The sequence below is a fragment of the Nannospalax galili genome, unplaced genomic scaffold, assembly GCF_000622305.1.
Source record: "Nannospalax galili isolate Female #2095 unplaced genomic scaffold, S.galili_v1.0 scaffold589, whole genome shotgun sequence".
Classification (NCBI taxonomy): domain Eukaryota; kingdom Metazoa; phylum Chordata; class Mammalia; order Rodentia; family Spalacidae; genus Nannospalax; species Nannospalax galili.
Window position 1 is genome coordinate 979,239 of NW_008360324.1, and position 22,107 is coordinate 1,001,345.

The window sequence follows — 22,107 nt, forward strand, 5'->3', positions numbered from 1 at the left end:
TCTCATTTTCTTTTTTTAAAATTTTTTTTAAGATTAACTCATATTTACCTTAGATGAGCCTATTTTCACAAACAAACTTGGATTTTCAGTGATTTAACACATGCAAGTTAACACACAAGAAAAGGAGAATGTGGTGGGAGTTGGTAATGTTTTTCAAAAACTAAAGGTTTATTGCAGTACTGTACATAATACCAAGGTATAGAATTGGCCTAGGTACCCATCAGCAATTGAATGGATAAAGAAAATGTGCTATATACACACAATGCAGTATTATTCAGCCATGAACATGAATGAAATCCTATTTCATTCATGTTCTTTCAAAAAGAATGGAACTGGAGGGCGTGTTAAAGAGATAAGCTAGACGTAGAAGCGCCACATGTTCTTTTTTGTATATGAAGGTAAAAAATATCAGCCTGAGCAGGCCAGGGTGTAGTTCAATTGGCAGAGTGCTTACCTAGCGTTCATGGAGCTCTGGGTTTGATCCTCAGCACCTCATAAAACTGGACATAGTGGCCCATGCCTGTAATCCCAGCATTTGGGAGCTGGAGGCAGGAGGAACAGAAGTTCAAAATTATTCTTGGCTACATATCAACTTTGAGGCCAGCCTGGGGTACTTGAGACCTTGTCTCAAAAACAACAACAACAAAACCCCAAAGCAGTCAACCTGAAAGTAGGATAATCATTGGGAAAGGTATGTGTGTCGGGGTGTATGTGACTGCTGTATGCATGTATGGAAAGATCACATTGAACTCCATTAATATGTACAATTATGTGTTAATATAAAAAAACGAAAGGATGGAAGGAAAGCTGTATATTATTCAAAATATACTGATAAGAAAATTATGTGGTCATCTGGGTGTGGTTGTGCTCAACTGTAGCTCCAGCACTTCGATAGGACAAGAGGATCGTGAGTCTGAGGCCACTGTGTGCTACACAGTGAGACCCTGTCTCAAAAGCAAAAACAGATAAAATCTAACAAGATCAAATGGTAAAAGAAAAATGTGTGGTCATGAGCACATTAAAGTATGATACTTATATAAAATAGACAAAAATATAAAAGTGACTAAAATCTATCTTTCAAAAGAATTACTTTCATATCTATAAAAACATAATTATAACTACATGATTTAGGGACATCATGGCAAACATCTAAAGAAACACCTAAAATTCTTGCAAAGATTCTCTCTGGCAAATAAGAGAGTTATTAGGCACTGGAGAAAGACACTTCCTTTTTTTGGGTCTTTTTGAGACAGGGTCTCCCTGTAGCCCTAGCTGGCCTGGAACTCTCTATGTAGACCAGGCTAGCCTTGAACTACCGAGATCTACCTGCCTCTGCCTCCCAAGTGCTGGGATGAAAGGTGTGCGCCACCACTCAAGGCCGAAAGAAACAGCTTATATTTCATCATTAGTCTTGAGTTGTTTTTTGTTTTTTCCTTTGTCTTTTTTTTGAAGCAGGGTCTCCCTGTAGCCCCAACTATCCTGGAACTCACTGTGTAGACCAGGCTGGCCTTGAACTCACAGAGATCTGCCTGCCTCTGCCTCCTGAGTGCTGGGATTGAAGGCTTGAGTCACCATGCCCAGCTAAATGTTTTGGAAGATTTATTTGTGTGTGTCTGTGGGTGCCAACGGAGGCTAGAAGCAAGTGGGAGCCCTTGGAGCTAGAGATGCAGGTGTTTGTGAGCCTCCTGATGTGGGTGCTGGTATGTGAACTTCAGTCCTTTTATGGAGCAGTAAGTGCTCTTAACTGCTGAGTCATCTCTTCAGCCCTAGCCTTGAGTTCTTTTAAAATTGGGTGCATATATTACTTTGTATTACCTTGATACAAATAAACGTTAATTAAACTCCAAAGATGTGTGTGTGTGTGTGTGTATACACACACACACACACACACACACACACACATATATATGTTGGCAATTTGGGCATGAATGATATCTAGATTTATGTTTAAAATTTTTGATGGTATTCCTGGCAGAGTATGTAGTCATTTTGCAGTGAATTAAAGAATTGCTGCTCTATCCTTCATCTCTTTCCTCCTCCCATTTAAAATGAATCTTTTGGGAAGTATTCATTTGGGACAAGAGGAAAGGAACCTCTAGAATCTTATAATTTTATTGTATGTAAGGCACCAAGTCTTATGTGGAAACATTAAGGGGCAGGAGAGTCAGGCATGGTGCTACATAGCTCTAATCCCAGAACTCTTGGGTACCCAGGCAGAAGGATGGTGAGACTTTATCTCAAAAAGCAAACAAACACAAAAGGAGGTTCAGGAGGTTAAGAAATGGAAGCTAGATGGCTCTACCAATAAGCAGAAGAGATAGGGAAGACAGTATTCCAAACCACAGCTTTCAAAACACTTCATGTGTATGAAAGGTTTTTAAAGTTTACTATTATTTATTTTAATTTTTATTATTTTATTTAATGTGTACGAGTGTATTGCTTGCATGTAGGTAGGTGCACCTGTGTTGTGCAACGCCTGCAGAGGTCGGAAGAGGGCGTTGGATTCCCTGGAACTGGAGTTATGGACAGTTGTTAGCCACCATGTGGGTGCTGGGATTTGAATCTGGGTCCTCTGCAAGAGCAGCCAGTGCTTTTAACTGCTGAGCCATCTCTCCAGTCCTAATTCATTCATTCATTCTATGTGTATGAGTGTTTTGCCTGCATGTATCGTACAGAGGCCAGAGGAGGGTTTCGAGTCTCCTAGAACTGATTGTTAGCTGCCATGTGGATCCTGGGAAGCAAACCCAGGTCCTCTGCAAGAGGAGCCAGTGCTCTTAACCACTGAGCCATTTCTCCAGACCTGAGTATATAAGTTTTTAAGATATACTGATAGTGTGTTCACACAGCACATGGTCATTTATGGATGAGTGTGGGCACCTAGAATTACCCAGAGGTATTTTCTGTAGTAGACATCTGGCATTGTACTCTGCTCCAACCTCATCGCTTCTTGCTCTCAAAGTTTTTTTCTTTTTGCACCTTCTTTCCATTTAAAATCATCACCACCACCACAAAGTTATAGAATACATTTTTATATATTACTCAGGACAATAGAAATGGTCTTACATGGAATCTAGAAAATGATTTAGATAATGATAAAAAGGTCAGTAATGAAAACATTTGAAAACAGACAAAATCATTTATCTCAAATGCCTTAGAAATAAAAATACATTGTATGATTCTAAAACTTAACACTAATCAGAAACAAGAGGGCCTGCTAAAACCCTGGTCCCCACCGTCCAGAGATTCTGCGTCAACAATCTGGGATGGAGCTTGAAAATTTACATTTGTTATGTTCCCAGGTGATGCAGATAGCAACAGCCCGCACTTTGAGAAGCACTGGATTGTCTAGAGTGTCCTGCACATCCTCTCATCCTTTATAGATACTCATCTGAGAACATCTGCTTAGGTCCGCTCCTCCATAGCGTCACACCTCTGTACTCACGTCATTTCTTTTTGAAGAGAATCTGTCCTGGGTACAGTTGGTAGAATGTGTGAGCTCTTCGCTGAAGGCTGCCTCCAGAATGCCCTTCACGGACTGCCTTGCTTTCTTCCTAAAATCTTTTCCCATGAGTGCATAAAGGAAGGGATTAAAGCAACTATTGGCAGACGCCAGAGCAATGGATATGTGATCCCACGATAACACAGCGTTCCCCAAGGGAGTTTCTGGGTTGATATACAATAATAGGACACCAATAATATGGTACGGGGTCCAGCAAACAAGAAAGACGGTTACCACCACCACGGCCACCTGAAAGGTTTTGCCCCGAGACTTGGTAAAGTTGCTCTTTCTCATTCGGAAAACAATGAGGCTGTAACAGGCCACCATGATAAACAAAGGGAGCAGGAAACCCAGCACCAACCTCGTGATGGTTATTGTCACCAGAGGAGTTGGCATTTGACTGTCATACATGAATTGGTCTAAATAAAAATCCTGGAAATCTTGTGACAGCTCAGGGAAGAGATCTAAATCATTAGAGAGAAAATCATCAGAGTTATTATGTGTGCTGGTTCTGTGATCTTCAGCAGGAAAGTCATTGGGTTTGGTGGGAGTAAGCACAGTGGCAGGTTGGTATGGATGTTGACTAGATAATCTTGCTGAATCTAGACGGAATGAACCTCCAGAAGATCTTTGAAATGTTTGTGAATGGAGGGCAGTGGTGATTGTCCAAGGCTTATCAGTTGTTTGGAAAGAGGAAGGCTCTAACCCATCATCCATATGTCCAGGTAGCTGAGCAATGGAGTTGTCAAGAGAATCGTTTTCCAGTAGACCTTGATTGTACACGTCCGAATAATCTAAGGAGCTGGAGTGGCCAAAATTATAGCTACACCTTTCATGGTCATCTACAACAAGTGTTTCCCGGTATATGAATACAGGTGTACTCATTATAAAAGCTGCCACCCAAATACATCCACAGATAATGAAGGCTGCTCTCACATTTCGATGGTTCTGGCACCAGATTGGTTTGTGTACCATCAAACAGCGGTCCAGGCTAATGGCAGTAAGCAGGAAGACGCTGGCAAACATGTTGAGGATGATGATGGAAGGGATAAGCTTGCACAGGAACAAGCCATAAGGCCAATGTCCTTGGAGAATCAAGTGAGCCAGGGAGAAGGGCAAGGAAAGGCAGCAGAGGAAATCAGCCAGAGTGAGATGGAGAAACCAAACCGTGTTCACTGTCCGCCTCATCTTTAGGCCAGCTACCCACAGTACCAGCCCATTGCCTGGCAATCCCAATAGACAAGTGAGGCCCAGAATGACCATGGGGAAAATTTCTTGGGGTCTAACCGAAGAGTGTGAGTGTAGGTCAGTTGAATTGAGCTCAGCAGAGAAAGACGCCATTTCTAAACCTGTGAAAGCAAGAAGAAAGTGTTAAAACTAATAGTAAGTTTGTGAAACTACATATTCTTAGAGTTCCTGTAAAGCCAGAGGCTGTCACCGAATTTGGCACGCATGTCTTCACTCAGAGTAGGCCCCACAAAAACATTCTCTGACGATTATTTAAAATCTATGGTATCGGGCCTTGAGAGAGGGCTCATTGGTTAAGAGCACTGGCTGCTCTTACAGAGGACTGAGGTTCGATTCCCAGCACCACATGGCGGCTAACAATTGTCCGTAGCTCCAGTTCCAGGGTATTTGATGCCCTCTTCTGACCTCCACAAGCATTGCAGGACACAGGTGCACCTACCTACATGCAGTCAATACCCTCCCCCCACATATATTTTTTAAAGTAATAAAATATTTTTTTAAAAATCTGTGGTATAGACTTAAATGTGCATTAAAATGACAGTTTCATTTGGAAGCCCGTATCAGTTTAAATTTCCCTTCTTTGATATATTGTCCCCCTTCCCCCTTGTTTTTACAGTATTGAAGTTGAAAACTAGGATCTGCACATGCTGGGCAGCATTCTACTACTGAGCTAGCTACTTCATCAGCCCTTGGCTTTTTGCCACAAAGCATCTGTTTCCCAAGCTGACCTCCAACTGACTACATTGTAGACCAGGCTGTCTTGAACCCATGCTCTTCCTACCTCTGACTGCTGAGTGCTGGGATCACAGCACTGCCGCCAAGCCCTGCTCTTAGGCTTTCAAGTCCTCATTTTCCACGGCTTCTTCTTCACTCTACACCCATTACTAAAAGGAAACAAATTAGTTAAATGAGTAAATAAACGAAAACATCTAGGCTGATTGCTCCTACCCTGAAGTCATCAATGGACTTTAGAAAACTTAACCATGTAGTTGGTATATGCCTTACTCCCAGCACTCAGGAGGCAGAGGCAGGCGGATCTCTGTGAGTTCAAGGCCAGCCTGGTCTACATAGGGAGTTCCAGGCCAGCTGGGGCTGCAGGGAGACCCTGTCTCAAAAAGACCAAAAAAAGGGAAAACTTTACCATACTACAATGATTCACAAAAGCTGAACTTTGCATATTTTAATTTTATTTATTATTTGTGTGTGCGTGTTGGAGAGTGCATATGGAGGTCAGAGAATAACTTACAGAAGTTGGTTCTAGCATATTTCAGCTAGCTGGCCCTTGAGCTTCTTTATTATTATTATTATTATTATTATTATTATTATTAAAAATATTTATTATTTTTAATTTATATGTATGAGTGTATTGCCTGCATGTATGTAAGCGCACCTGTGTTCTACAATGCATACGGAGGTCAGAAGAGGGCGTTGGATGCCCCAGGAACTTGAGCTACAAACGGTTGTTAGCCACCATGTGGTTGCTAGGAATTGAACCAGGGCTCTCTGCAAGAGTAGTCAGTGCTCTTAACCACTGAGCCATCTCTCTAACTCCCCTTGGTCTTCTTTATATCCATCTTTTTCATATATGTGTAGATCTTTTAAAACAAAAAAGATTAGGTTATATCATGCATACTTTAAAAAATTGATTATGGGGGCTGGAGAGATGGCTCAGTGGTTAAGAACACTGGTTGTTCTTGCAGAAGACCCGGGTTCGAATCCCAGCACCCACATGGCAGCTAATAACTGTCTGTAACTCGAGTCCCAGGGGATCCGACAGCCTTTTCTGACCTCTATGGGCATTGCACGACATGGGTGCACTTACCTACATGCAAGCAATACAAGCATAAACATAAAATAAAAATAATAAAATTTTTTAAAAAGTTAAAAAAATTGATTATGGTAAAATATACACATGTAGCATAACATTTACCATCTGTGCTGGATAGCTTTAGTGTCAACTTGACACACCTGTGTTGAGGGAGCCTCAGTTGGGGAATTGCCTCTATTGGACTGGCCTGTGGCCATGTCTGAGGGGCATCTTCTTGATGAGTGATGTGAGAGGGCCCAGCCCACTGTGGGTGGTGCCACCCCTGGGCAGGTGGGCCTGTGTTGCATAAGAAAGTAGGCTGAGCAGGGGCCAGGGGAGCAAGCCAGTAAACAGAGTTTCTTCATGACCCGTGCTCCAGCTCCTGCTTCCAGGTTCCTGCCCTGAGTTCCTACCTTGGGCTCCCTGATGAACTGCGACCTGGGAGATGTAAGCTGAATCAACCCTTTCCTCCCCAAGTTGGTAGTGGTCAGAGTATTTTGTCACAGCAATGAAGAACAAACTAGGACACCATCTTAATCATTTCAGTGTACAGTAGTGTTTGTCATACTTACCTTGTTGTGTAACTAGTTCTAGAATTTTTCATCTTGCAAAACTGAAACTCTCTCCTCATTAAGCAATTCTCAATCCCAGCCCCAGCCCCTGGCAGCCACTGACCGTACTTTCCCCCATGAACTGAACTTGATTACATATTTCATTAGAGTCACACAGCTCCTTCCTTCCTTCTTCCCTTCCTTCCTCCCTTCCTTCCTTCTTTCCTTCCTTCATTCCTTTTTGAGGAGTGGTGGTGATGACAACCACAAGGTTTCAGTCTGTAGCTCAGGCTAGCCTTGAACTTGCAGTGATCCTTCTGCCCAAGCCTCCTAAACAGTGGGATTACAGGCATGAGCCACAGTGTCTAGCTCAGTCTTTTTCTTTTTGTGTCCCTTTCCCAGTTGGTATTATGTCCTCCATGTGTGGGATATGCCATCTTCCTTTTGAAGGTTAAGTGGTGGGACTAGAGAGATGGCTCAGCAGTTAAGAGCACTGACTGCACTTGAAGAGGACCTGTGTTCAATTCCCAGAATCCACATGGTGGCTAACAACTGTCTCTAACTCTAGTTCCAGGGAAATCAACTCCCTCTTCTGTCCTCTTCAGACATTGTACAACATACAGGCAATACACTCATATACAAAAAATAAAAATAATAGATAAAATATTCTTTTAAAAGGCTAAGTGGCAGCCGGGGGTGGTGGCACACGCCTTTAATCCCAGAACTTGGGAGGCAGGCTGATTTTTGTGAGTTAGAGGCCAGCCTGGTCTACATAGTGAGTTCCAGGACAGCTGGGGCTACAAGGAGACCCTGTCTCAAAAAAAAAAAAAACAAAAAAAGGGGGGGGGGCTAAGTGGGGCCTGGTGGCACATACCTAATTTCTAGTACTTGGACACAATGTATAGGAATCACAAGTTCAAGGCCAGCCTTGTCTACATTGTAAAACCCTGCCTCAAAACAAAACAGAACAAAATGGCTAATATTTCATTGTATTACATAGTATATTTTGTTTATTCAGTGATCTATGAATAGAGACATTAGGATTGCTTCTATCTTTAGGCTATTTAAATAATGAACATGAGTATAAAAGCATAATGTTTTATAAACTTTCTGTTTCAAATTCAAAGTCTCTGCATTACATAGTAGATTCACCTTAAGGACTATCCAGTCTTTATCCAATTATTTTCCAACTTTGCCCCCAAATATCTTTTGCAGACTTCTCCACATAATAGCCAAGCTGTGACCTTACTTGTCATCACAGTGTTGGCTCTTAAGCATCTTAATTTAACACAGTTCTCTTTTTAAGGCTTGGGGCCTGTTTGAAGACTTATTTTTCTGATGACTCTTTCTTTGTTTTTTTTTGAGACAGGGTCTCACTATGTAGCCCTGGCTGTCTTCAGACTCACAGAGACCCTCCTACCTCTGCCTCCAGAGTGCTGGGATTAAAGGCATGTGCCACCAGGCTCTGCCCTGACCATACCTTCTTAACTCTTTTTCTTCAGTATTTGGGTTTGATTCATTTTCTGATTCTCTGCTAAGATTGCTTCTAGAAAGCAAATGTAGACCTGTTTCTTTGTCTTCCAGGATGTAATTCTTAACAGTCTTTTGGCCTCTGATATCTTCCTCAAATCCTGAACACCCTGTGAATCTTATTTTCCTAAATAACTCATCCTTCCAAATCAATGTCGTCTTATATTCCTTAGCTAAGCTGCTTATTTCCATTTAGAATTATACCCTTTGTTATGATTTCTTCTTTCTCCACACTTAATTTCTACCTGTTAAAATCCTGCTTACTCTTCAAGGTTAAACTCAGATGCACTTTCTTTGAAATATTCTCTTTTAATACCATGTAGAAATTAGTTCTTCCATTTCACGCATGCATGTGTGTGTGTGTGTGTGTGTGTGTGTGTGTATGTGTGTGTGCGCGTCTGCTTGAATCTTTTTTTTAAACTTTATTATTTTGATTTTATGTGTATGTGTGTATTGCCTGCATGTGTGTAAGTGCACCCATGTCGTGCAATGTCCATGGAGGACAGAAGAGGCCATAGGATCCCCTGGAACTGGAGTTACAGACAGTTGTTAGCTGCCATGTGGGTGCTGGGATTCGAACCCATGCAAGAACAACCAGTGTTCTTAACCACTGAGCCATCTCTCCAGTCCTTGAATCTTTTTTATATTCTCTATGTAATGGTACATTTTGTCTACATTGTAATTCTTTTAAAAATATTTTATTTATTATTTTTATTTTATGTGTATGAGTGCATTGCCCGCATGTAGGTAAGTGCACCTGTGTCATGCAATGCCTGCGGAGGACAGAAGAGGCCATCAGATCCCCTGGAACTGGAGTTACAGACGGTTGTTAGCTGCCATGTGGGTACTGAGATTCGAATCTGGGTCTTCTGCAACAACAACCAGTGTTCTTAACAGCTGAGCCATCTCTCCAGCCCCTATATTATAATTCTTACAGTGGCTGGCCCTAAGTTGTGTGATCATAAAGACAAGACTTGTTTGTAAATGCTCGTTCCACAGAATTTAACATAGTGCCTTATATGATATAACTTAATGGACGAATGGTCACTTTTTTTTTCTTTTGTTTTTTCTGAGACAAGGTCTCAGTATATAACCCATGCTGACCTCAAGTTGGAAATCCTTTGCCTCGGTCTCCCAAATGCTGGGATTATAGGCATGTACCATCATGCCCAGGTGAATGCTCACTTGTCAGGTTGACTTTTTTCTCAACTAAATTTAAAATTCTAGTTCTTATCCATTTACTTTTTACCCAGATGGCTTCCTTAATTCTTCTGCTGTCTCTTCCAATTTCCCTTTTATTTTTGAGTTTCCAGTTATTGCTGGATATAATAATACTATTAAATGTCTTTTTATGGCAGCCTAAATATTTGGAAGTAGTTTTGCTGAATTAAACAAAAATTCACTACATGGTCTTATATGATAAGCAGAAGTTAAAATAATGAGTCAGCAAGATGAAAAATTAAATTGTTTCCTCATTCCCTTTTCTTTGACTGTTTCCACTCAGATCCTCAAATCTTACCATTCCCTATTGTCAGCATCAAGTTCATTACATATTGTTCCATCCCAACATTCGTATATGCAACCCATAAGATATTGAGAGAAAAAAAATTACACACAGATTGTTAGCTAGGTCTGAAAGAACATGAAGAAATCAGCCCTCTTCCTTCATTTTGTAGGTTTTGATACTAAAAGCAGATCAGGGGATTTGGTGACTGTTAGATAATCACAAGGGAATCTCAAATGCTCTGTCCAGTAACTGTTAGACCAACACTCTTTTTACTGCATAATTGAAAACCTGTGATCTTACTAATAAAGAGGAACATACAAATTAAAACAACATAAGGTGAAAAGAACAAAATTCCAATATAAGAGATACTGTTATGAGCAATAGTTTAAATATCAAATGTTATCTGTCTTAAAAGTATATGCAAGTCAGGCCCAAAAGTCAGTCAGAGAAAGATCATGTTTTACTCTCTAAGTTTTGGCTGAAACATACTCTATATTTAAGATTATTAGTTTTTTTTTATTTAAAGATTTCAATATCGTGTTGGCCAATAGTAATTAAAAATAAATATAAAATCCTGAAACTAAAATTTACTTATGAGAAGTAAAGTAGATCCCAGAAGTTGATAATAATGACCAGATGATGGAGTCAGTGGTCATAAGGAATGGCTCAAAGAATAGAAGGGAAAAGAAGGAGGGAAATGGAATGATAATCCATAAACAGGTATATACATACATACATGTACATATGCACATATATGGATATATACACACATATGTATGCATGCCATCTATGATTTGGAATAACAAAACTAATAGGAAAAGCAAGACTCAGAGCTTAGGAGAAATAGTCATTTCCTGAGAAGGAACAAACGATAGAAATATTATTTCAGAAGGAAAACTCCAAAATAAAGATAAATAGAATGTGAAGCATTTAGAAAAAGAAAAGTAGACATGGGGATAAGACAGGAGAAATAAAAGCTAGGGAAAAAGCCGGGCTTGGTGGCACACTCTTTTAATCCCAGCACTCAGGAGGCAGAGACAGGTGGATCTCTGTGAGTTCCAGGTCAGCGAGGGCTGCACAGGGAGGCCTTGTCTCAAAACAACAACAACAACAACAAAGTGTTAGTAGCAAAAACAATGAGTCTTTCTGCAAGGAACAATATATTCTAAAATGAAATGGAGATCTTTTTTAAAGGTTAAAAACTCATTCAATGTTATGTCTTACAGGCTTATACTGAGTTCAATATTGTATAACTGTATTAATTCAACTGTGAACCTAGAAACTTACAGCCACTTGTGAAAGAGATGTACTCTTGCTCTGGAGTGTGTTACTGAATATGTTGAAGCTGTAATGAAATGCTTCTTCTAATCATGTAGTTATTAAAAATTTAAAAAAAAGTAAGGGAAAGAATAAAAGGAAATAGAATGTAATGAATTTGAAACCATTAATATAATGAGCAGAACAGGCTAAGCACAAGCTATCAGGCTCATCTGGATTTTCTTACCAAATAACCGAGGCAGTAACAGAAGGCTCCAGTATCAATCTGCAGGTCCCCAATGAGTCCTGTCTTGGTCCCCACTCCAAGCCAAAATGAAGTCATGAAGTATATCGGGCAAGTTGCTGAATGAGCACTTACTTTTCCGATGGTAAAGGGAACTTAAGATCTACATTGCACAGGAAGGGCCTCTCAGTGAGTCATGTTTAAATGGCTTAGATAAGAAAAGCAGAAGGACAGAGAAGGAGGGTAGAGCTCAGATGTTTTCTGCAGGGTGTACAGAGGGATCAAGTACAGATCTGTCATCTCAGCTATGAGGACACCAAAGCAGGGTGGTCCAAAGTTCAAGGTCTGCCTGAGCTACAGAGTTAAGTTTAAGGCCAACCTGGGGAAGTTAGCAAGACCCCGTCTCAAAATAAAAAAGCACAAAAAGGTTTAGGGGTGTAGCTCTGGTGAGCACCTGTCTAGTACATTTGAGGCCCTGGGTTTAATCCCCAGCGTGGAGAAAGAGAGGAGTGTGGGGTGGATGTGATTGTGATGCAGTTCTTACCTGCGTGGAATTTCCAAAGAACAAATAAAAAATAATTCTTAAAGATAGGAGGCGCTAGGTGTGATGGCACACACCTATAATCCCAGCAAAGGCAGAGACAGGCAGCCTGGTCTACACAGCAAGTTCTAGGTCAGCTGGGGCTACAAGGGCACCCTGTCTAAAAAACAAACAAAAGCTACCCCCCCAAAAGATGGGAAGGTTGGGGTTCAGAGTGCTGAGGAGGAATGACCTGAACAAACCATTTAATCAATCTCAAACCACATCTTTTTAACATTTGATATGTGGAAAAACTGAGCCATGCCAAAGTCAGAATGAGTTAAAGTGTGTTCTAATATTTACAGTTTTCCAGTTGAATGGAAATGCGTACCCATACACACACACACACACACAGACACACACTCAAGCACACACACAACTGTAATACAACCATATTTTGCATAGTAGTAGAAATAAAATAGAACGTGTTTGGTATGGATATGTTTAGCCGGGGACAATCTGTGAAAAGCTTGAGAGATATTTCTTAAGATGTGAGCAAGTCCTTAAACGATCTTCAGGCTAATCCAAGTAGAAGGCAGCCAAAGTTGCCTAGAGTGGAAGCAGCTGTGGCCCAAGGCGATGGGAGTTGAGAGCAGGGGAGCCTGCAGACATCTAGGTTGGAGTTCGTCAGGTAAGGGTGAAGGAGTCTCAAGGGCATTCCTGCCCAAACTGTTTGTTATAAGGAGTTCTCACCCACAGATCAGGCATAGTGGGCCATGTCTGTAATCCCAACACTTGAGACACTGAACCATGAAGATCATAAATTCCAGGCAGCTGGACCTACAAAGTAAGATGCTGACACAAAGACTTCTGACTATCATTCTTTTATATATGTACATAAAACAATAAAGTTTGTTTTTGTGTTGACACAGAGTAACCATTTTTAATAAGTTAACGTTAATCAGTCCTAATTTTTTTCTAAATTCAGCAATTTTTTTTTTTTTGGTCTTTTTGAGACAGGGTCTCCCTGTAGCCCCGTTCCTAATTTTTTTCTAAATTCAGCAATTTTTTTTTTTGGTCTTTTTGAGACAGGGTCTCCCTGTAGCCCCAGCTGTCCTGGAACTCAGTATGTAGACCAGGCTGGCCTTGAACTCACAGAGCTCTGCCTGCCTCTGCCTCCCGAGTGCTGGGACTACAGGTGTGTGCCACCACGCCCAGCTAGCAATTTTTTCTTTTTAAAGGCAGTTTTAAGCAAAAATGCACTACAATTGATATATGTTTTTATCTTGAATTTTCACTTAACAACATAATCAAAACGAATTTCCGTGCCAGCATATATAATTCAGTTATTTTTTATTTTGTTCCCTCCAATATTTGGAAACATTGAAAAATAAAGGTATTCAGAGGGAATACAAAGATTAGACAGGATTACCATATAATTCATATACACATATTCTCTTTTAAAAATATTTTATTTATTATTTTTGTTTGATGTGTATGAGTGTATTGCATACATGTGTGTAACTACACCTGTGTCATGCAATGCCTGGGGAGGTCAGAAGAGAGCATCAAATCGCCTGGAACTGGAGTCTCAGACAATTGTTAGCCACTATGTGGGTGCTGGGAACTGAACTTGGGTCCTCCGGAAGAACAGCAAGTGCTCTTAACTGCTGAGCCATCTCTCTAGCTCTGCACATGGTTTTTTAAGATTCAGTTTCTTCCGCTTATATTTCAAACCAGGAAAATTATACTTTAAAAAGTTGCTCCATATTATTTCATTTAATTATTCTCCTATTGATGAATACTCAGCTTTTATCAAATTTTAAATTGCTGAAAAATAAGCATTTCTTGCATTTTATACCTTTCTTCCTCTCTTCCTCTTCCTGTCCCTCTTCTTTTCTGTTTCCTTGAGACAGTGTCCTCATGTGGCCCAGGCTGGCCCCAAACTTTGTAGCTGAGGATGATTGTGAAATCCTGATCCTCCTGCATCAGCTTCTCAAGGGCTGGGATTATATAATGTATCACCATACCTGGCTATGCCAATATTCCTTTTTTTTAGTCAAGGTCTCCCTGTAGCCCCAGCTGTCCTGGAACTCACTATGTAGACCACTCGCTGGCCTTGAACTCACAGAGATCCGCCTGCCTCTGCCTCCCGAGTGCTGGGGCTACAGGTGTGAGACACCACGCCCGGCTTTCTTTTCCACTTTTTATAGATGAAGTCCAGCCAGACATCGTGGCCCACACCTGTTAATCCCAGTGCTTGGGAGGTTGATAGAGAAGAGATCGGTGAGTTGGATGTCAGCAAGGGCGGATGTTCAGTTACACACACTGTGGAACAAAAAAGTAAAGTAACAGAGGAAGTCCTTGCCTGGAAGTTGAGTTTCGTAACCACATTCTCTGTCTGCATTTTTGACATACTCATCTGCACTTGGGGATGTAAAAGCTCTGAGAAATCATCGAGTTATAATACAGCAGGGGCTGCTGCGACTGTGTAATATACTGAGTACAGTGATGGAGGAAAGACTGAGACAGTTAAGGTTTGTGTGTGTGTGTGTGTGTGTGTGTGTGTGTGTGTGTCTTCTGCCTTCTGTTGTACCTGGTGACAACATCATTGCTAAAATATGAATGTTTGCCTGAAAAGGACGTCCGAATGCAATTCAAAGAGTTAAAAATTATGACCCTTTAAAGGTGTTTCTGGCACAGAGTCAGCCCTTCTGTCTCTATAAAGAATATGCAGCAATTTAAAATAGTTTGAGACTTTCTAACTGTATTTTCAGTTCATTAAGGACACGATTGCTTTGTTATTCTTATTACTATTAATTACTATTATTCAGACTGGATCTTGCTGAGTTTCCCAGGCTGGCTTGGGGCTCTCCATCCTCCCTCCTCAGCTCCTAAGTAGCTGGGGTTATAGGTGCATACTACCATGTCATGCTCAAGAAATTAATTTTTATTTTGTTTCACTTTGAAATAAGGTCTCATGTATCCCAGGCTGCCCTTAAATTTACTCTGCAGCCAAGGATAATCTTTACTCCTGATCCTCTTTCTCTCCATCCCAAGTGCAAGACATTAATAGCTTTATTTTTATTTTTGCGGTGCTGGGAGTGGAACCCAAGGTCTTGTGCATGGTTGGCAATCTTTTACCATTGAGCCATATCTCCAGCAAACTGTTGAGAGCATCTTGTTATCACTGTTTCTGTCTCTGGATCACTTCTCTCTCTTCTGTTCTGTGGTAAAATGTGGATAACCCTGGGGAATTTATGTTGTTTACTTCTGTTTTTTAGTCTTTTGAATATCTATAAACTTTGGAGTAAAGATCAGATGCTTCAGGAAATACGAAAATCTCTATACTACACACAGAGTCATAGTAAACCTTTCATAAGTCACAAATTAATCCTACTCTGTCAACAATAAAGATCTGTATAAAAGTTCATTCATGCTGGGCGTGGTGGTGCACGCCTTTAATCCCAGCACTTGGGAGGCAGAGGCAGGCGGATATTTGTGAGTTTGAGGCCAGCCTGGTCTACATAGTGAGTTCCAGGACACCTGGGGCTACAGGGAGACCCTGTCTCAAAAAAGACAAAAAAAAGTTCATTCATGTAAAATAAAAATGTTAGAGTTATAGAATCTGTAGCATAGTTTGTCTGATAATTAAAAATAATTATATGACAAATTGCTGTCTTAAGTTCTTCTGTGAGAATTGATTAGATCTATTTGAGCATGTGAAGTAATCTATGTTCTAAATTAAATAGAAGAGTGCGAAAATTGTGGACGACAGACATGCTGTGGCAAACAAAGGTCAAGATGGAAAGTGATTAAAATAAAGTAGAAAAATGTCATGGAGGAAAAGCTTCTTGACAGTAGAAGAGCACTGGACTAGGAGTTTGGAGACATGGGTTTGACTAATAATAGTTATAGTTATAATAGTAGCTACTTGACATTGGGCTAGATGTTTGATCTGGAAATTTGTTGATGTTGTCTATGCATAAAATCAAACAGTTGCTTTGGGTGATCATTTAACTTTTTGAAAGTATCTATCAACCTAAAATTCTCTCATTTGAGCAGAGAAAGAGACAATGTGAGTGCCTTTTGTGTAAAAACACAAGCACTCAGGTGAGCTGGACATCAGAATGGCACAAGTAAACTGGCTGGAGTAGAGAGGGACAGTCTTAGGACTCATGATAGGTAGCGAGAAAGTCTGGGCTGGAAACCCTGCTTTGCCACTACATATTGTGTGCTGTACAGAAGTTTTAATGTATTCTGTCTTCATTTCCTCACCTGTAAAGCAAGAGTGTGTCAGATACCTGTCAATCCCCCAGCCCAGCACCATCCTCCCTTATCATCTGTGGAAACCTGGGTAGAACTTTGCTTGTTTACTTATTGAGATAGAGACTCACTATGCAGTCATGGCCTGGAACTCTCGATCCTCTTGCTTCAGCCTGAGTACTGGGGTCACCGCTACCATTTCTAGTGAGGTTTCTAAATGCTGGAAAGATATGCTCACATGTGATTGGACGAGGAAGAGACTGAGAATTTTCTTCATTTATTACTATGACTTAGTTTGTGCACAGAGATTGTGAATTTATCTTTTTTTGAGACAGGATCTCCTGTACCCCAGGTTGGTCTCAAACTTGCTATGTAGCCAAGGATGACCTTGAACTTCTCAGCATTCCTGCCTTCACTTTTTTTTTTCTTTTTTAAGTACTGAGGTGATAGGAGTGTGCCATCATGTTTTCAAATCTGTCTTAAAAGTAAAAGAATGAGCTGACAATGGTGACATATACCTATAATCACAGAGCTTGCAGGTGGAGACAAGAGGATCAGAAGTTTAAGGTCATCCTTGACTCTATAGGGAGTTTGAGGCCAGCCTGGATTACTTGAGACCTTGACTCAAAAAACAGAAATAAAAACAAAAAACTAAAACAAGGGGTTGAAGAGATGGCTCTACTGTTAAGAGTGTATACTGCTCTTGCAGAAGACCCAGCTTCAATTCCCAGCACCCACACGGTGACTCACAACCACTTGTATAATTCTGGTTCCAAGGGCTCCAACGCTTCCTTTTGTACACACATGCACACACACAACGCATACATATAAATAAACAGTAAATTAAATCTTTAAAACAAAACCAAAGCAAAGTAAAAGAATGGGATACTATAGCTTAGTGGTAGAGCATTTGACTAGTATTTATGAGGCCCTAGCATGGGTTTGATTCCCCAGTACTGTACAAAGAAACCACAAACAAAGGTGCTAAGACCATTATGAAATAGAATGCTTGATGGGCTAGAGAGATGGCTCAGTGGTTAAGAACACTGACTGTTCTTGCAGAAGACCTGGGTTTGAATCCCAGCACCCACATGGCAGCTAGCAATTGTTAGTAACTCTAGTTCCAGGGGATCCGACAGCCCCTTCTGTCCTCTGCGGGCATTGCACAACACGCGTGCACTTACCTACATGCAGGCAATACACACATACACATAAAATTAAAAAATAATGAATAAAATATTTTTTTTTTGGTCTTTTTGAGACAGGGTCTCCCTGTAGCCCCAGCTGGCCTGGAACTCACTATGTAGACCAGGCTGGCCTTGAACTCACAGAGATCTGCCTGACTCTGCCTCCCAAGTGCTGGGATTAAAGGCGTGCGCAACCACGCCCAGCTCATGAATAAAATATTTTTAAAAAATAGGATGCTTGAACCAGAGGTATTACAACAAAACCAAAATTCTTAGAAAAAGGGGAATCTCTTAACTTCTGCAGCAGCAGACTCCTCTGTGGGCTCTTGCAATGGGGTGACAGCTGATGGCAGCTGTGGGCTCCAGCAGAATTTCTGGTTCCTCCAGCAGCAGCAGCAGCAGCAGCAGCAGCAGCAGCAGGAGCAGCAGCAGCAGCAGCAGCAGCAGGAGCAGCAGGTGGCTGATGCATTCCAGATTCCTAGTAAGTGACAGCAGGAGCTTCCAGCGTCAAAGACAAGAGCATGCTTGATCATTCCAGATTTATCCTTTTCCCATTTCCCTCTTCCAATCGCAAGGAAGCAGTCATTGATACCCTTCCTTTTCCTTTTTTTTTTAAACTTTATTGAGAATTTCATACATGCATATAAGGTGTTTTGATCAAATCCACGCCCACTCCCTCACCTCCCCATATCTCCCCATCACTTTTTTCTGATAACTTCGTGTATTGTTCCTCCTTCCTTCCTTCCTTCCTTCCTTCCTTCCTTCCTTCCTTCCTTCCTTTTTTCTTTTTAAATTGAGTTTTTGGCTACTCTAACATTTCCCCCCTCTAAAGAGGTAACCCTAAAATCTTTTAGGGATTAGATAAGAGCTCCCAAATACTTTTGACATTTTTGGCCTTTTGAGCAGAGTATGTTGCTAAGAGGCCGAGGGACATTTTGACTTTTAGCCAAGAAACTAGCTACTCTTCTTTGGGGTCTTTTTACCCTAACTGCCTAGCCAATTCCTACCTCCTATTCTTATCACACCATCCTCTGAAGGGGTTACTCAAATTGCCAATAGGGAATAGGGATGCCGATGGCTCTGGCTTCTTCCATGCTGAACAGGGACGCAGGGTGAGGAAATTGGAGTACCTCTTCAGTGGGTCTATCTAAAAGATTCCCAAATTGCATAACTTTCATCTGTAGAAAGAAAAGAAGGTCCTTGACTGGTGAATAGGGGATGTGAAGGAGAAGTAAAGGCAAGAGCAGTCAGAAATACATTTTATAGTATCATAGAAAAAAAAGTCAGAACAGGGCAAATTTCAAATGTTCATGTCAGTCCATTGGAATTTCTTGATGAGGGCTTCCAAAAGCATCCCTCTATTGGGTTCCTCCTCATTTTCCTTATGTCTGCCAAGGCTGGACTCGAGAGTGATGGACTCAGGATTTGTTTTCAAGCACTTTGATAGCTGTTCGAATGGCTAAAATCAGTGTCAGTTCCCTCTCAAAGGCCTCTAGATGGGGAGAAAACAAATTTATCCATCATTTTAGAACAATAGTTGGTTGTCTCCCTTAGCTACAGGTGGGCACTGCAGTATTGCAGACCAAGATTTGAAGTCTTACATCTGAGCAGCACTTCCTGCTTAGCCTTCTCCTTCTTTTAGACCTGTCAAACCTCATATTAAATACCCACTTGAAGTATCTTCAGTGACTTCGAATATCTAGGTTGGATAATGATTGATTCAGTGAATATTTACTACCTACTCCAAAGGGCTATTAGGAATAAATCTATAATAAATACATGCAAGTTACTGAATACAGACAGTAAGTAAGCATGTAGCATATGTTAGCTAGGAATGTTAATATTAGTTAAAACTAATATGAATTCCACTTGTTAATTAATTCAAAATCACTGCCCTATCTTGATATGTAACCAATAATTCCCAGTATTAATTGCATCCTTTCACTCAAATCAGACCCTAACTCATGACCCTTAATGTATGTAGACTACATACATAATACATTTAGACTTTATATATGTAGACTTAATGTATGTAGACTTCATGTATGTAGACTAGGTGGTCTCTTTCCTCCTTAAAATATAACAGCTTAGTTATCCATACAATTATAGTGAAACAAAGTTGGGGCACAAGTCGAAGAGTAAAAATGTTCAGAAATTAAAATAACTAAGTTGAAAAGCAAACAAAACAATAGTGTTAATCTCATCATAATGGAAATATTAAAAACACCTATGCCTGGGCCCTTCCTTCCTTCCTTCTTCCCTCCCTTCCGAGTTTATATTTGTTTATTTATTTAAACTTTTATTTATTATTAATGTGTGTGTGTGTCTGTGTGTAGTGTACACATGTGCCACGGTGCATGTGTGGAGGTCAGATGACAACTTTGTGGAGTTGATTTCTCCTTATACCTTGTATCTAGGTTCTGCAGATTGAAGTCAGGTCGTCAGGCTTGCATGGAAGTGCTTTTCCCACTGAACCATCTTGTCGACCCTTATTTAATTTTTTGGAAACAAGGTTTTCTGCAGCTCACGTTGGTCTTCAGGTGAGTGCCCCCATGTCTGGCATATGCCTGGGTGAAATGAGTCAGTCAAGTTTGCTGTGATACATCAGCCAGATCTGAGTGGTTTGAAGAAAATCTAACAGATTTTACTTTTTCTATTGAATTGTTGGTTTTCTTTTATAAAAATTTAAAAAATACTTATTTTGTTCTCTCTCTCTCTCTCTCTCTCTCTCTCTCTCTACGGAGACAGAAGAGGGAGTCAGATTGTTAGATCCCCTGGAGGCGCGCGCGCGCGTAGCTCTGAGGAAAACTTTCCAGAATTGGTTCTCTCCTGCCACCTTGTGTGATCTGGGGGTCAAATTCAGGCCAGTAGGCCCATGTGCAAATGCCTCTGCCTACCGAGCCATCTCACTGGCCTGGTTATTGGTTTTGTATCATGATATGTGTCTATGATGGCAATGTGGAGAGGCTGAAGGAGAAGTAAATGGACGGGTGTGATGCAGTGTAGGCACACCCCATTAATCATTCTTGTGACATCTATTTCATGACTCTGAAACTTTCATATCTTAGTTTCTTTCCTGTTGCTGTGATTAGAATACTCTGAAAACAGCAGCTTAAGCAACCAAAAAGGGTTTATTGGCACTCACAGTTCAGGTTTTAGTCCATCATTGCCGGGAAGTCACAGCAGGAACTTGAAACGATACACTGCATTCATAGTCAACAAGCAGAAAGCGAGGAATGGATGAGTGTCCCTCAGTTCCTGTCTCTATTTATGCTGTCTGGGATCCAAACCAGGGCCCATAATTGATATGGGTGGTCCCACATCAGTTAAGGAAATCAAGACAGTCCCTCACAGGTATGCTTCTCTCCAAGGTGAGTCTTGATTCCATCAAATAGACAATGAACACTGATCCTCATAACAGAGGAAACTGCTTATAGTATGGAAACAGAAACAAGAAAACAGAGCTGCATCTGGTTAAAACTCAGTTCTGTTCTCTGTTTTCACTGACTCATTTCTTACTGTTTGAATGTTAGAATAAGGTATTTAAAGAACCTTGGTTATTGATTTATTTTAATTTTTCTCTTTCTTCTTTTTTTTTTTTTTTTGGCTGGGGATAGAACCCAAGGTCTTTCTGGGCAGGTGCTCTACCACTGAGCTGCATCCCCAGCTCTATTTTTTTTTTTTTGAGTCAGTGTATCTCTATGTAGCTCCAGCTGACCTTGAACTTATGATTCCTCTGCCTCTGCTTCCCTAGGCTGGGATTATAGGTATGTGTTACTGTGCCCAAAACAAATACTGATTTTGAGGTTCTAGCTAAATTTTAGTGAGTAGATAATCACAAATACAGGCTTCACAAATAATAAAAATTGAATGGAACTGTGTATTCTTGTTTATTCTGCTTATTTTATAGATGAAGATGTTGAAGGGAGAAGGAAAAATTTTCTGATGCAGAATTGCATATTGTTTAAGGACCTGAGTTTGGAGATAATTACATCTATGTGTGCCACATATGACTATTGCTGAGTTATTTAATCACACTGAATTAATTTCCTCACTGGTCAGACAGGTATGATAACAGAACCTAGTTTATGTGAGGATTAATGATATAAGGCACATAAGTTTGTAGAACACTATTCAGTAAAAATACTACTCACTAGTATATTTCAAAAATGGGCACAGAACTACTAATAGTGTTATAAGGAGATTGGGGTCTGGCAAAATATCTCCAGGTTCTTATTCAAGGATGAAGTAAAGACAAGGAAACTTTATTCAAAGCAAAGCCATAGTACAGGCCTGAAAGAATAACAATGGAGCCAGGCGTGGTGGCACACGCCTTTCATCCCAGCACTTGGGAGGCAGAGGTAGGTGGATCTCTGTGAGTTCAAGGCCAGCCTGGTCTTCATAGTGAGTTCCAGGCCAGCTGGAGCTACAGGGAGACCCTGTCTCAAAAAAACCTAAAAAAACAGTGACAATGGGCCACTTGAGTTTAGT

General features: G+C 40.7%; 1 protein-coding gene across 2 annotated transcripts; it reads right to left on the reverse strand.

Moving 5' to 3' along the window:
* Positions 1-3,013: 3,013 nt before the first annotated feature.
* C3ar1 (complement C3a receptor 1) lies at positions 3,014-11,721 on the reverse strand. Of its 2 annotated transcripts, XM_008825333.3 has the most exons (3): positions 11,647-11,721; positions 5,529-5,631; positions 3,014-4,848 (listed from the first exon to the last, which is right to left on the reverse strand). In XM_008825333.3, the coding sequence occupies exon 3, from the start codon at positions 4,838-4,840 to the stop codon at positions 3,425-3,427; it is 1,416 nt and encodes a 471-aa protein (XP_008823555.1). In that variant the 5' UTR covers positions 4,841-4,848; positions 5,529-5,631; positions 11,647-11,721; the 3' UTR covers positions 3,014-3,424. The 2 variants fall into 2 exon arrangements, with proteins under 2 accessions (XP_008823555.1, XP_029415676.1); XM_029559816.1 differs by lacking the exon at positions 5,529-5,631 and having other exon boundaries at positions 11,647-11,716.
* Positions 11,722-22,107: the final 10,386 nt, after the last annotated feature.